The sequence below is a fragment of the Mesoplodon mirus genome (genome assembly GCF_964341445.2).
Source record: "Mesoplodon mirus genome assembly, chromosome: 16".
NCBI classification, from domain to species: Eukaryota; Metazoa; Chordata; class Mammalia; order Artiodactyla; family Ziphiidae; genus Mesoplodon; species Mesoplodon mirus.
This window is the reverse complement of record NC_138992.1, coordinates 35,359,057-35,374,671: the sequence shown is the minus strand read 5'-3', so window position 1 is coordinate 35,374,671 and position 15,615 is coordinate 35,359,057. Positions and strand designations below refer to the sequence as shown.

General features: G+C 49.0%; 1 protein-coding gene across 9 annotated transcripts in view; it reads left to right on the top strand.

The window, feature by feature from the left end:
* The window catches only part of VPS13B (vacuolar protein sorting 13 homolog B), a 791,361-nt gene that overhangs the window by 768,357 nt on the left and 7,389 nt on the right, over positions 1-15,615 (top strand). For all 9 annotated transcript variants that reach the window (XM_082600778.1, XM_082600779.1, XM_082600780.1 and 6 more), the window contains 4 exons: positions 933-1,738; positions 5,839-6,015; positions 8,009-8,179; positions 14,500-14,676. In XM_082600778.1, coding sequence (XP_082456904.1) covers positions 933-1,738; positions 5,839-6,015; positions 8,009-8,179; positions 14,500-14,676 — 1,331 coding nt within the window. The remainder of the gene's footprint in view (positions 1-932; positions 1,739-5,838; positions 6,016-8,008; positions 8,180-14,499; positions 14,677-15,615) is intronic.

Sequence of the window (15,615 nt, the reverse complement as noted above, 5' to 3'; positions counted from 1 at the left end):
GGAGGAAGTTATTGACCCCGTCAAATGCCATTGTAGGGTGAATGAGTCACAAACTCAATGCCCATCATTTGATTTAGCCACATGGAAGTCCCTTGGGGGCCTTGACGAGACTTGCTTTGGTAGACTAGTGGGGACAAAGGCCTGCCTGGAGCACGGTTAAGAGAAAATGGAAAGTGAGGAATAGCAGACAAGGTGTTTATATGCTTTGGAGTTTTTATGTAAAGAGGATCAGGAAAATGAGTAATAGCTAGACGGGGAGATAGAGTTACAAGAGGGATTTTTTAAGACAAGAGAAATAAGAGCATGTTTATAAGCTGCTAGTAGTGAAGAAAAAACGATATAGGAAAGGGGTGAATTTCTGGAGAGATGACCTTGACGGGAGTGAGAGCCCAGTGGTTTAGCGCACGTTAGAGGGGTCCGCGGAGACGGGAGCATGGGCAGCTCAGCTCTAAACGTGGCGAGGGGACCAGAGCACACGGCCTGAGACGCTGGTAGCTGGGCTGTCGTGGTGTGGGTTCACGGTGAGTTTTCTCCTGCTTGCTGTACTTTTCCAGTGTAAGGCATCTTGGTTATTTTATTATGACTTTCTGCTTTGTGATGATCATGACAGAGAATTAGTGCACAAAGAACTAGAGGGATTTGAGAATAAAAAATCTGGTGTTGATAAGGGAAACATGATACATACAGCAACACGACAAGAACTTGTAATAGTCCCTTTGGGAACATTTCCCAATACTGTTGGAGTATGACCGGCTCTGTCCAGACACGATGTACTGAAAGTTGAGTTCTTATTTGTTTCTTGTGAGAATCTGGTGGGACATCAGGAGGTGTTTAATAAGGCACTATCATTAAAAACTAAGACATTAAGGAAGAAAGGGAGGGAGGAAAAGAAAAGCAGGGGAGGCTCATGTTCTTTTCCCTTTCTCCTGTAGAACTCTGGAGAAGCTTGTGACATTTAAAATGTCCATCACTCAGTTGAGCCTGGCGGTACTCGATGACCTCACCCGCCACAGAGTGTCATCTGAGCTCCTGAGACTCACACTGGACAACGTTTTTCTCCAAATAGCCCCGGTGGCTGGGCACGCCCCTGGGGAAGAGACGGCCACCGCCCTCTTTCACCTTTACTGTGTGGAGGTCTGCTGTAGGGACCTGCAGTTGGACAACCAGCTATATAACAAGTCCAATTTCCACTTCGCTGTCTTGGTCTGCCAGGGGGAGAAAACAGACTCTATTCAGTGTTCCAAGATGCAGAGTCTCCTTACGTCTAGCAAAGATTTGGAAGAATACAAGAAAAACTGTTTTATCAAACTTTGCCTCACCTTAACTGAGGGCAGGAGCTTCTTATCTGATATTAACGAGTTCAGTTTTGAATTGAAACCTGCCCGCTTATATGTGGAAGATACATTTGTCTACTACATCAAAACTTTGTTTGAGACCTACCTTCCTAGCAGCAACCCGGCCGGTCACCCCACGGTCTTCGCAGGTGGGAAACAGGTGTTGCCCGTGCAGGTCAGGCAGCACGCCAGGGCCTTGGTGCATCCTGTGAAGTTACGGAAGCTGGTGATACAGCCGGTGAATCTCCTCGTCAGCATCCACGCTTCCCTCAAGCTGTACATAGCCTCCGACCACACCCCGCTCTCCTTCTCAGTGTTTGAAAGAGGCCCCATCTTCACCACGGCCAGGCAGCTTGTCCACGCCCTGGCCATGCACTACGCTGCGGGGGCTCTCTTCAGAGCAGGTGAGGACACAGCCCAGGGGCCACGATGAGCTGGAGCGTGAGCAGAAAGGAAAGGCTTTGGGGTGGACTTACTGACTTCAAGACATAGGGAAGCAGCTTGGTGGGAGGTGAAGAGCACAGCCTTTGCAGTTAGATAGTAATGGATTTGAATCCAGACTCTGCCACTGCTGGCTGTGAGGCCTTGGGCAAGTTATTGAACCTCCCATGTCTCAGTTTCCTCATCCATAAAATGGGTTTTAAGATTTTTGACAGGAAAAAGTGAAAGTATGTAAAGTACCCTGAATTTTGGTTGGCACTTAATGAACACTCAAGCAGTAGTAGCTATTATATTTGCTGTTATATAACAGAATTTTAATCCCATTTAGCAAACGCTTTTTCAGCTCCTTGCAGGCACAGGCTCTATGTTAGGGCACTAGTGTGGCCAGAAAAACCAGCCCAGGCCCTCAGGTCCTGAGCCTAAAAGAAATCCAGTTCTGGGCTGTTAGCTTTCTTCATTACAGTCCATGAATAGCTCCAGGTGAGAATTCAGAGGATCTGTGTGCTCACCAGAGGCATGAAGAGCCTTCTATCTACCCAGCACATCCCTGCCTGTCTAGACAGATGGCAAAGAGACAGCTGTAGGCATCTCAGCCTCTCCACAGACCTGAGCCCGGGGCGGAGGGAGTCCGCAGGGGGTGCTTTGAATATGTGTACAAAATGTTGTATGGGGAGCACTGTGCACTGAAGCTTGCTTTAGAGACCAAGTTGTCTCCTGATACCCTATGGTAATTGGCTTCAGAACACGCCTTCTTGACCTAAGTTCACTCTAAAGTGGTTTCAGTCTGATAATCTGGCTCCTCGCGTTCCCATGCATTCAAGCAACCGACACCAAACAACCAGAGTGGGTCTTGCAGCCCCTTCTGGTAAAGAGCGTGGAGGTCTTCCTTCCTGAAAGTATCAAAGGAGAGACCTTGGTAATGTTGTACTTGGTGGGTGCGTTCCCATATAAGGTAACGTTGTAGCAGTGACTGACCCACGTAGTTGCCCTACTGGTAAGATTACATTTTCTCCATAACAGAATTCATAGAGTTAGAGCGCTACCCAGAACTCTCAACTGAAAAGGGCAAGATCAGGGAAGGTCCCTGCCCGGGAACTGTTGTTTTGGTAGCTTGTACAACAATGAAGAAAATATTTCCCTCTTGCGAAGATATTATTTAAATACGAGCAGCTAGGATTTCAAATTTAATAGACGGGTATATTAAAAACCTACTCTTTCAGGCAGTTTTTGTTTTTAACCTGAGAAGCATGCCTGTAGGTTACTGAGCTCTGCTCTGGAGCCTGGGAAGGAATAAGCTTCCCGTCCATTTGGTCATCACAGTAGGCTGAGGTGTGGGGAGCACCCATCAGAGTAATGAGCTGGCAGAGAGACTCCAACTGTGACCACCAAGGAACCACGTCCCTGCAGCCTATGTGCTAACAATGATCTCTCTTTGTTTTGTTTTTCATGAGCTTTCACAAGAACATTCTGTTTGGATTTTTTGTAAAATCCACCTACAAGTTCTCTAAGCTGTTGTCTCCATCTCATTATATGCTGAGACAAGAAATTCTGAAATAGAGGGCCAAGTTCTTAGGCCTGCTGGGAATTCTGTCACAAAAGGCCTACAGAGAATCTGAAGATTATCTGGAGGAAAGCAGTGATTTTTGAAAGAGTTGGAAATGGGAAGATGGTAGGAGGTTACCCCTGGGTAGAAGCATCTTAAAGAGAATGTACTGGCATTCTAGTAGAGGAAAGGAAAGGTCTGGCCTGGGAGTGGACAAGTTGCCTCTGCATCTCACATGGGTCAGTATTCACCCAGTGGACTTGATAAAAAGGTTCCTCATTGGGATGACTGAAATACCCTGACCTCATTTCTAGGGAAGGACTTGTAGAGGTTTTAACAGTAATTAGAAATGAGTAACAACTGACCCTATTTGAAGAAAAGAATGTGGGCTCTGTCATTTCCTGGGGTCCCCCTCTACCTCCAAGGCTCAGTTCAATGGGAAGCCAGACAGGCACTTGTTTTCAACAAAAGTCTCGAAACAAGTAAGAAAAAGATACATGTGCTTTCGGAGGGAAATAATTAAAGAAGGAATGCCCTCAGATGCTTTGGTCCTTTTCTGGCCATCTCAGATGCCACTGAGAAGTAGCTCTGGTCCACACATAGCCTTCCCATCAGCAGTGAACCTAAGCCAGGAGAGTCTCCCTCACCGTCCCGTAGCCGGGGTGAGGGCTAGAAGGTGTGGCTGGGTGCTTTCCACACACCCTGTGCCCCGCTGCCCTGGCCTGAGTGGGCCCATTGTAGAGTGAGTAGTGTTTGCTTGGCAGTGGCTACGCAGCTTTCTTTATCTCTCCATGGAACTTTAGGAGAGAAGGGGAATTAAGATGTTTCTAGTCCAATCTTCGGCCTCCAGGCGAACCTTACAACTATGCCAAGCTAAAGGAAATTTGTTGTTTCTTCACCTCCAGAGAAGGCCCTCCGAGGAAGACTATTCCACAGCCTTCCACGGTACCCTGCCTACTCAGCGCAGCCTGGGCTCCCAGGAAGAGGGAGGGTGGGCTCTGGAGCCAGGTAATCCTGGCTTGAAACCCTCCCACGTGTCTAGACGGCGGGGAGACTGTGAGAACTGACTCAACCTCTGAGCTGCAGTTTCCTCCTTGTCCTGCCTTTGAGATGGTGGCGACGGGGCGACACCGCATCGGAGCAGGCTCTGTCCCCTGCACCTGGTACAGTCCCTGAACCCAGGGAGAGGCTCAGTCCTTGGCTAATCTGAATTTACACGGAGGCAGGTACTAGGACTTGAGGAGTTGCTGTGAGAACATAGGGAGTTGAATGCCTGGCGCCCATAGGCGCTTCCATTTATGATCTTCATCTTCTGGAAGTTACTCCCTCTTTTAACCTAAACCCTAGTGTTGTCTTCTAATGTTCCAGAGAAGAGAGGTGGGCTCAAGATTTAAGAACGTCCCTCTCTACAAGGGCTGGGCCTGGGAACCCTTCAGGGCTCTGGCTTGGCTCTTGCACCCACACCTTCCCTGGGACTGATGACTTGACTGGGGGTCTCTGTCACAGGCCTGGCCTCCAAAACCCTGCTGGTGGGGGGCAGGATCGGCTCCCACACGGGTCCTGTCCCCGCGGCCTCCCCGTTAAAGCGCTCGCAGCCCTGGGCTGGAGAGGCCACGGTGTCCCCGGGGGAAGCTGTCTGTTGGGCGTCCTCCTCTCCGGAGCCCCCGGCCCTTGCCTGCGCCTCCCGTCCTCCGGGCGAGAGCCCCGAGCCCCCCACCCGGGGAGGAAGGCGAAGGGGAGCTGCTCCAGCCTCCACGCCACAGCCCGTTCCCACGGGGCCGAGCGCTCGGCAGTCAGGCCGCCGCTGAGCGGGCGGCTCCTGGCAAGCCCCAGCTCAAGTAGGAAACCAGATCCAAAGCTCCCCTCCTGGGACATTCGCAGGGAACACGCCCCTCTCGCTAACCTAATCAGCATGTCCCTGTCACCAGAGTTTACACAACTGAAGCTGGGCTTGAAGGGGAAACATTTCTCTGGCTCCAGCTCCACTCCAAAGGGAAGCGCTCAGCTTGGTAGGATTGGGAAAGATTAAAAATAACTTCCTCCGTCCCCGTCAGAACTGTGCATCCCCTTTGCAACACCCCATTTAGCATCTGGCCTCCTCCCCTGACCAGGCATCTCCTCCTCATCCTGGTGCCTCCGCTGCCCAAGGAGGTTTTAAGGATAACTTCCCAGCCTGCGAACACCTGCAGCCCCAGGGACTGCCTTTCCTCTGGGGCGGGAGCATCGTCCCCTGCACACGGGTCCCTTTTAGCAGGAATACGGGAGGCTCGGGCAGGGAAGTCATATTAAAGCTATTTGTGAGGCCGCCAAAAGGATCACTTTGATTTATAAAGTATGAAAGTTTGCCATTTATGAATTCACAGTGAATGAGTTATTTCCTATATTTTGCTCCAAAGGAGCTTATTACATTCTCCATTCTAGTGTGAAAAATGAATTGCAGGGAAAATGGGTCACTCGTCCCATATGTTGAAAATGCTGTGTTTAAGATTTCAGTAACCCCTTCCCTTTGGTCCCTCACAGGCTGGGTGGTTGGATCCCTGGAAATCCTTGGCAGCCCGGCAAGTTTGGTGCGAAGCATCGGGAATGGCATCGCCGACTTCTTCAGGCTTCCGTACGAGGGGCTGACCCGAGGCCCAGGAGCCTTTGTGAGCGGAGTTTCCAGAGGGACGACATCATTTGTGAAGCACATTTCCAAAGGTAGCTATTCGGGTTCCTTGTAATGAGGCCGTATTTTCATTCCTTCCCTCTCTTATTTTTTATTTTTAAAGAACGTGTTAAAAGTTTTCAGTGAATTAAGTTTGCCTCTAACTTTGTTTGGCTTGTTAGCTGGCAGTGAAGTGTTGGATCTGTAACAAAGCTCATATATAATGTCTTATGTTTTAAACAGATCACTGCTTGCCTGTAGTGTGTGAAAATGTTTCAGAAACTTCAGAATTTGAAACCTCCCAATGGGAAAACAAGGATTGGCTCAACTGTTATTCCATGTGATAAATACAGAAATATTAAAGGTGTTCAGGACTTCTGCTAAACATCAGAAATCCTACACTGTGTTGCCTCATCATATTTTTTTAAAAGTAGATACAGTTGTCATAACTTTTGTAAGGCTATGGATACATTTTGACGTGGAAGCCGATTGGGAGGTGAAAGAGCCAGCTTTTCCCTAGCACGCCACGTAAACAGTGCCACCTTGTGGCCCAGACGGGTCATCAGGCGCAGAAGCCAAAATGCCGCCCACAAGAAGGAGAGCGTGCTTTCCTTTCATCCGTGTGTTTGTTTGCCCATATTTTGGTCAGGTTGGCAGTGACTCGGGAACTAACAAGGGCCATCTGAGTCCCCGTTTCTTCTCAGCAGGAGGCAGGGGAAACAGGGCAAAGGCCTCCTCCCCCATAAAAGGCTTTTTACTGTCAACAGTACTGCAACTCTGTTATGAGTGGGCAGGTTACAGAAGTCTCTAGAAGGCCTCAAACAAGACTTGAGCTCGAAATATGAGAACCCATGATCCATAGAGGGGGACTGGCAAGAGAACAACAAGAGCAATAAACCAAATTCCATGGACAGTCACGGGACCACTCCCCCGGGGCCCCGGTCATCCGGGAGGCCTGTGAGCCGAGCTGCAGGAACTCACAGATGAGTCACTGGTGGATTTCTCACTCTTGACACTTGAATCTTTGTGGTTCTGTTGTTTTTATTTTAAAATAAGACAACCAACACTTGCTAGATTGCACTCCGGCAGTAATTTTAGCATAGTGACTCACTGAATGTTTTTTACACTTGTTTTCTCCTTCTCTTAGGAAAATCTGTTTGGTTTGTCTGTGTGTGTGTACGTGGATTTTTTCTTTTCAGATGACTGGTTAAGACGCAGCTGCAAAAACAACATCTTCCATTTCTTCTGAAAACTAGACATCCAATAACAGATGAACTAATTCATTAGCTTCAGGATATGTCCGTTGATGTCTTTCAGTTTTGCTCACTGGGGTCTATGCAGACTTGCTAGAGGGGATTATGACTGTCTTGAGCAAGATGCAGAAATGGCCTTTCTTGGGAAAACCAGACGGAATCGTGGCTTTCACATGCTTTACTCCCTTTGATGTCCTCACTTTTTTTCAGCTAACACCCTGAATATCAAAATCACACATATTCTCTGCGGCATAATAATTATTTCCTGACTGTCAAATGATAAAAGTTTAGTGTCTTCCTCTACTATGACTAAAGTAATAGGGTGAAATAAATTTTATTGCTAAAGTAGAAACATTCCTTTGCGATCTGTTTAAAATTCAGCAACATAACCTTACCCTTTCAAATCAGAGCAGGCAAATTGCAACTTTCAAAACTGGGCCTCAGTGAGGACTTCAAAACTAACTATTTTAGCCAAGCCCTAACAGTCAAATGAAAGTGCATGATAGCTTCCTATGAGGCCGTGGGCATTTTTCTGGTAACGGAGATTCTAATTCTACCCCCTGTGAGGAGTGCCATCACCCTTGTCAGCAAGTGCCATCTTCACCTCATTGTCTTAAGGCTGCTTCTTCAAACTGACCGAGGGGAAGCCACCATCACTCTCCATGGGCGAGTCCAGAAGGCGGATGTGCTTCCACCTCCCTCTCCCCTCCCCCACAGTGCTCCAGGGACCACTCCCCTTGGGGCCACCATCTATGTGACCAGGAGACCAACCCACGTGCTCTTGTGCCCTCAGGTACCCTCACCTCCATCACCAACCTGGCCACGAGCCTGGCCCGGAACATGGACCGGCTCTCGCTGGATGAGGAGCATTACAACCGGCAGGAGGAGTGGCGGCGGCAGCTCCCGGAGAGCCTAGGCGAGGGGCTCCGGCAGGGCCTGTCCCGGCTGGGCATCAGCCTGCTCGGTAAGGGGCCGCCAGGGCCCGGGGCCCAGTACTTTCCACGGGCTGGTTGTGGACTGTCCATCTTTCTGCAGAGATGCTGAGGCTCAGAGAGGCCAAGGCACGCATTCTGGTTCCTACCCTGGCCAGCGGGGTTCTGGAACCGGCACCCTCTCCAGAGCCCTTGTGCGGCTGCGCAGGGCCATCCTGGGACCTGACCGCTACCCGCTCCCCGCCCCCCGCTCCCCGCCGGTCGCGTTCCCGCCTTCCCTCGCCTCTGGTGGGAGATGCCTCCCTGCGTCCTCGCGGCTTCCGTAAGACATCATTCACTCCGTAGGGCCCCGCGCGCGGGGTGTCAACACAAGGACGGCAGCCCACAGCTGCATGCTTGCTGAAGGGAGCAACGGGCAAACCTCCTGAAGCGCTTGCTGCCTCTCTGCCACAGATACTGCAAACGCCTGCTTTTGTTTGGGAAGCACTTGAGCAATGTGCAAATGTCATGTAAACTTCAGTGAGGAGCCCACTTTTCCCTTTTATTTTTTTGAGAATGCCAGATCTGCCTGACTCCGAGTAATTGCCGTTTGTCAAGCAGCCAGATGATATAGCTAGAGATGAAGATTGCTAGGGGTATTTCCAAATATTACAAATGTTTGAAAAATAAGTTGCTTTGGAAAATCTATGAAAAGGAAGCTTCAGAGCTGAAATTTTACAGAGCAGGATTTTCAAGGGTATCTTTTGTTTATTTGTTCGCAAAGGAATTTAAAACTGTATTGCTTGGCAGCCTGCCTGCCGAGCATCTGAAGGAGTGTGCATCTTGCAGAGATCAAAGTGGCCCAAAGCAGGGAGAGCAAAGGTCAGAAAAGATGAGCTTGAAAGGATTTGTCCTCTCTCCAGGCTGCAGTTTTGTACATAACCCCCCACCACCGCCACCGCTCGCAGCACGGCCAGCTGAGGCCCCGAGAGGAAGTCGTAAGATGTTACAACTTCAGGTTAAGTTACTAGAAAGTGTTTAAGTCCTAACCTGCAGTGGTGTGGGACATGGTCCTGTGATAATGTGTGGGAGTGGGGACCCGGGGTGGAGCAGCTCTGGGGAAGGGTGGGGTGGTGCGGGGTGGCCAAGGTCCTCGGGAGCCAGCGGACCCCAGGCTCGGGCGTCCAGGTCCTTTCTCTGTGACCTCAGAGCTTCTCTTTTGTAAATTGGGGCTGAAAATTACTCTGCCGTTATTGGAAGTAATGCTGCTCGGTTGTGTGCCAGGCATAGGGTCCATGTTTGGTAAACAGCACCTTCATTATATTATGGTAGCAAAGGAGCTATAAGAGTTGCCTGGTTTCAGAGAGTGTCCCAGCAAAGAGAGACATCTGAGCAGTGGCAGGAGCATTTCTGCTTTAGTTTTAGTCCAGTGGGTTCAGTTGCTGTAACCACAGGAAGTGTCAATGAGGTTATCTTGGAGGCCTCAAGCCATCATTTGGGAACTGTGGGACCTCTTTCTGCTAAGAATCGTGGCTTTACGTGCCCTCTGCTCTGGGCAGGAGAGCTTCCTTCTCGCTGTCCAAGCTCTTCTTGGATGGAAGCACTCAGCAGAGGAGACCTGAGCCGGCTGGCACGTGGCTGTTCCCATCCTGACTAACCCGTTCTCTCCTGACCCAGAGAAGCCCACATCCTCTACCCATTTTCCACTGTATAAAACTGTGCCTGATGGTAGAAATCAGTTACATGGGGAGCCATGATTCTGCCTTTGTGATGTCACCCTTTCAAGCATGGCTCCTGTTATTAACCAGGGTAGAAAATCATAAACCTTTGAACTTTGCTATAGCCATCATGTTTTACACACACTCGTCCACGCGAGGGAACCACTTGGCCTGTCTGTGGAAACTACAGTAGGCTCGTGGAGTCTGTGGGCCCCTAAGAGCTCCACTCAGAGCAGCACATGTGGAGCAGTGTGTCCGTTTCTGTGCTTCTCAGACTAAGGTTGGGCCAACTAGCTTCCTTTCCTAGAAGAGTTCAAGAACTCTCTGTATCCCACATAATCACTGGGTCGTCTCAAAACGTCTGGTCCTTGATGTGTGGCAGGAAGAAAGGGGAGAATGGGACCAACCAAGTCCCCTCACCTGGGAAAGTATAGATTTGTCGCCGTTTAATCCATCCCCAGAAATGGTGTATAAAACTGCCAAATGCCAGTAAATGCCCTATTGAAGTTAGAGCTATTATCATGTAATAGTTTGAAAGCCATGCTTGGTGAAATCAAAATGCTACTTCTTCAGTTTCTTCCTTTGTAAGACATAAACATAAATGACCTGGTTGGTAAAAAATATATTTAAATAACACTTCTGGGTTGTCAAAGTACTTTCACATGGGTCATCTTATTTGATCTTCAAACCTAGGCATGAATGAGGCTAAGTGACTTGCCCAGGTCAAACCTCCAGGCAGGACAAGAACCTGGGTCTTCCCACGTCACCCACCCTGGAGGGCTCCAAGCCTGGAAACAATCAGGATGTGGGGAGACTGAACAATTGAAAGTTCCAGGGTAGGAAAAATACATTTCCCCCAAATGTTTATGGGTTTGATGGGCCTTCCTGACTCGGCTCGGCCCTCATGGGGACACGGTGGAGCGTTATGAGGCACTTAAAAAATCAAAGGACGTCTTCAGCTGTCCTGCCCAGCCCCATTGCTCCGGGACAGCGAGGAAATGTTGGGCTGCAGAGAGATGCCGCCGAGGCTCCTGCAGGAAATCCACAACCGTTTTCAGAAAGCAGTATCTTTTGGAAAAACTGTTTAGCCTGCAGAGTTGGCATCAAGCTTGCCCATTCCCCAGATGCCCCCACTTTCTACTACCCCCTGGAGCCTGCTGAGAGAGGATGTGAGCTCCGTGTCGCAGCTACATGGCACGTCCCCTCCCAGATGGGACTTCTCCCTGGGGAATACCTAAGGCAGGATGTCAGAACTTGCTTCTCTGGCCCGTGCCTCACTTATGAAGCGCTGCTGGATTTCCCAGCAGCCACACCTGTCTTGACGGCCGCTCTCGGGACGCCATTCAGAATCCCGACCACGTAGGCCTCCACCAGGTGAGTTGGGACGGTTTCCCGAGCGAGTGAGTGAAGAGCTGGGCACCGAGAAGGCGCTTACACACAGCCCGTCTGATGCTGCCCTCAGCCATCAGCACCCTGCTTGGCAGTTAGAAGGGAATTTGGGAATAACAGACGTGCTTCCTTCTCAGTTTGCTCATCTGTCGTGGTCAAAACAAGCAAGCCTCAAGCCGGGGTGCCTAATACACTCTGTGGGGTTTGTTTGTCCCTGGAACATGAGCTGTGGAGCGGTGTCCCAGCCCAGGCCTGTGCCTCCGCTATTGTGATTTTTTTTTTAAATGTTCAGAATAAAATTACAACATGTGATTGATTAGGCAGCACCAAAACAGCCACACAGGCAGAACATTCATAGATAGTGACCCGGTGAGTTTTGCCTAATGCTGGGGAGCAAGTCACAGAAGAGGTGAGGGAGGGTCTTGTAGTCCCCTTGCTTCACAGAGCAAGCCCTCCTCCTCCAGCAAAGGGTAGGAAAGGAAGCACATCTGGGACTTCCCTGGCAGTCCAGTGGTTAGGACTCCATGCTTCCCCTGCAGGGGGCACGGGTTCAATCCCTGGTCAGAGGACTAAGATCCCGCATGCCACGCAGCGTGACCAACAAAAAAGAGGAAAGGAAGCACATCCGGCTTCTGCCCTGCCCAGCACACGAGGGGAGTCTGGGGAAGCACCCCTTCCCTCCCTGCCTCACTTCATCACATCACAGCTGGCTCCATGTGGCAGCCCTCCCCGTGGGCCTGATGCCAGCGGACAAGTTTGGGGATCAGTCGCCGCTAACTAAAGCCTCAGAGCAGAGTTGGAGTGTACGGCAGTAAATAATTTACCAGTTGTGGGATTTAGCGGGATTACACTGCCTGAGAGACCCTCTGAAGCCCTGGGAGAGCAGCCTCTCAGGCTCAGCTGCAGACGCGGGCCGGGCTGCCAGTTTCTCACGCACCTGGGGCCCAGGGAGGTGTCGGTGTGTGTGACAGGCCAGCCTCCTGCCCGGGGCCTGGTACTGGCCCAGGGCACGCGCTCCCGCAGCTCCTTCTCTACCTCTTAGCATCTAACGCCTTGTCACGGGGTTCAGGCTTTCCACTTTGGGGGCTGCCTGAAGAATTTATCTATCAAAGTTTATCTATCAGAGCCTTCACCGTGGCCGGTGGCTGGAGAAAGTGGAAGATCAAAGGGGAGTTTCACTGTGATACGGGTTTGCACTTAGGCAGACCCAAGTCAGAGCCTTGTGTGGATAATCATGGCTCTATGCCCCTTGTGCTGGTCAGGCCTGACACATTAAAGGAAAATGGGAGATTTTCACCTGCCCCCCAACTCTATTTTAATAGTGTTAATGGCAATCTGCCCTTCAGAGAAGACATTTCTACCAGAAATACAGGCAATAACTTAATTTATTGGTGAATTTGTAATTATTTACCCCACCTTTCTACTCTTAAAGCATGGAGATCTTTCACAGAAATCAGAAAGTGAAATCGCAAAGTCTGTGTTCTTTGATTTGATGCTATTCACTTTGAACTGTCTGCTATGAAATGATTTGAAGAGAAGACCCCAGGGTTCTTGCCTCTCCCAGTGCAGCCGGTTCCATTAATATTTCCCAGCTGCCCTGACTTCTGACCTCATAGACGGAGAGCAGAACATCAGATTCCTCAGACTGAAAACACGAGGCAAGCTCCCAGCCCAAGCACCAAGACTGGGTGTCTTGAGGGGGTGCTGAGACTGCCATCCCTTGGCCCCTGATAGCCAAGGTGGCCCAGGCCAGCTGTGAGCAGCTTCTTCCACTTCCCTCACCATTTCTTTAAGAGGTTTGGGAAGCGGTGGTCTAGGCTGGGAAACAGACCTGTCGCCTCAGGTCATTCTTAATCTGTCAGTACATAAACTTAAATGGCTCTGTCAAAATTTAGAGGAGTGGAATCCATGAAGAACATTGCCTTTACAACTGACCCGAAGGAACTGGCCTTTCATTTTACTGGATTTTGTTCAATGGAATATTACTGGAAATTAGCAGGTCATTAACTGAGAACTGGAAATCTCCCTTTACCCAGGAGACTTTGAATTAGTGGCATTTGGAATAATGGGATTTGACATGTACTAAAATTTCTACCAGGGGACTGTGCATTTTCATTAATCCTAGCAGGTTTGAGCTGAAAACAGAATTCTGTCAAGAATTGTAATGAAATTTCTTCCTCTTACTGGGTTAGGGAACCCTTCGCTCTGACATGGCAAAAAATTTGGACTGTTGGGGCCTTTAGTCAAACTCATCCCTGGTCTCTCAAGGTAAGAGGAGCAAGGGGGGACCCACAGAGGCTGAGGGATTCGCCCTCCAGCTCCGAGCATGGCCCGGCTGCCCCGTGGGAAAGCCGTTAAGAGCAAAGAGCCGTGAGCACAGGGTTTGTAGCTGTTCTCAAGTGAACGGTTAAGTGGCCAAACCTCAGCTGAAGTGAGAGAAAAGGAAATTTTTCCAAGACTGGCAAAGGAAAGAGCTTGTTTTATAAACAGGATCAGTGAATAGCTTGGTGGTTAAGAGCGAGGCTGTGACTCTGACTCCCTGGACTCCAATCCTGGCTCAAGCACGGGGCAGCTGTGTGACCTTGGGAAAAACTCCTTAACCTCCCTGTGCCTCAGTGGCCTTGTCTAGGAACTGAGGATAAAAGCCATGCCTGATTCCCTAGGATTGTGACAATTAATGATCTCCTACAAGTAAGCTCTTAGCACATAGTAAGTACTCAAAACAGATCTGCTATAATAGCAATAATAACTGTATCAACAGTTACTCATTATATAATTATTAACAGATTAACATTACATTACTATTAAATAACTGCCCTTATTCTTACTAAAAGAACAAGGAAAGGGGCTGGCCCTTTTCAGTTTTTTCATCCTCTTGATTCAGTGAAAATGTATTAGGCTCTCTCTCCTCCTAAGGAATTGTTAGCTCCTGTCCCTAAACTCTGTTGCCTGATTTCTGGAGAAAGATGTGTGGGTGTCACTTGGGAATAGTCTGGCATGTTTATTAAATTTGAAACTGAACTTCACAGATCCTAACTATGTTGGGCCAAACCCAGTCTGAACATTGTGTTTTGATGAACATAATAAATGTCTAACATGTCCTCAATGTACTTAGATAAATGGTAAACAAATGCATAGTAAAGAGCTTTATAATGAGGGTGGGGTTTCATTTTCAATCCAAACAAAACTGTGTTCCAGATTGAAGGTTTTCACTTTCTCAGGATTTTATGCATCAGTCCTTACCTGGGGCTTTTGTTGTTTTTCAGGTGCTATTGCTGGTATAGTTGATCAGCCAATGCAGAACTTCCAGAAAACATCGGAGGCTCATGGTTCAGCAGGACACAAGGCCAAGGGTGTTATCTCCGGTGTGGGGAAAGGAATCATGGGGGTGTTCACGAAGCCCATTGGAGGGGCTGCTGAGCTCGTGTCACAGACTGGCTACGGTGAGTCCTGGAGAACCGGCCAACTCAGACATCACCGATAAATTTGCATTATTATACCAAGGTTTCCCTAAGATAATCTAGCCCCTCACATGACAGAGGAGTGAAAGATAGATATATCTATAAATAAATAGTCCTTTTTCTTACTTCTTTATTTACACAAAGAGTTGAATTGGACTATGACTAATAAATTAAGATAATAAAATTATAAAGCCAGGAAATTAATAATTTCAGTTTATACAGGTCACAGAATCTTTTTACAGTCATTTAATAAAATCGACTTTAATGAAAAGTAACCAGTTAGAGGTTGAGGGCAATAAATCCATATACTGAAGCAGAAAGTAGACTTACTTTTTCTGGTGAGCAATTTGAAATAAAAAAATAAGTTATAAAGCAGGAAGATATCTTTAAAAGACAATGCGTCTGTATTTGGAGAATGAGAGAGAGAGGAGCATGCGTGTGTCGGTGGGTGCGTGCACACTTGCCCATGCAGCTTGGCGTCAGGCATGGCTTTCTCGCCAGCAACTGTGCTGCTCTTGCAGCCAGGCCCAGTCTCCTGGCCAGTGTCAGCAAAGGTGCATGCTCTGCCACTGAAAACCCTTCCCTGAGCAGACAGGTGCGGAAAACTTGGGCTCATGGAACTACTGCTTTAGGCTGGTGCCAGGCCTCTCCACGCACACACGTGCGCGCAGGAGCAGTGGGTGCATGGGAGAGGAAGCGCCTCCTCCTGTGCTAATTTTCTGCATTCTTGGCAGAGCACATTAAAGTGACTTTACAGAACTAGGCAACTGGAATTGTTACCTTTTTCTTTTTTTTGGCCGGACCTTGCGTCTTGCAGAATCTTAGTTCCCCGACCAGGGATTGAACACTCGGCCCTTGGCAGTGAAAAGTGCAGAGTCCTAACCACTGAACCGCCAGGGACCCTGGAATTGTTAACCTTTT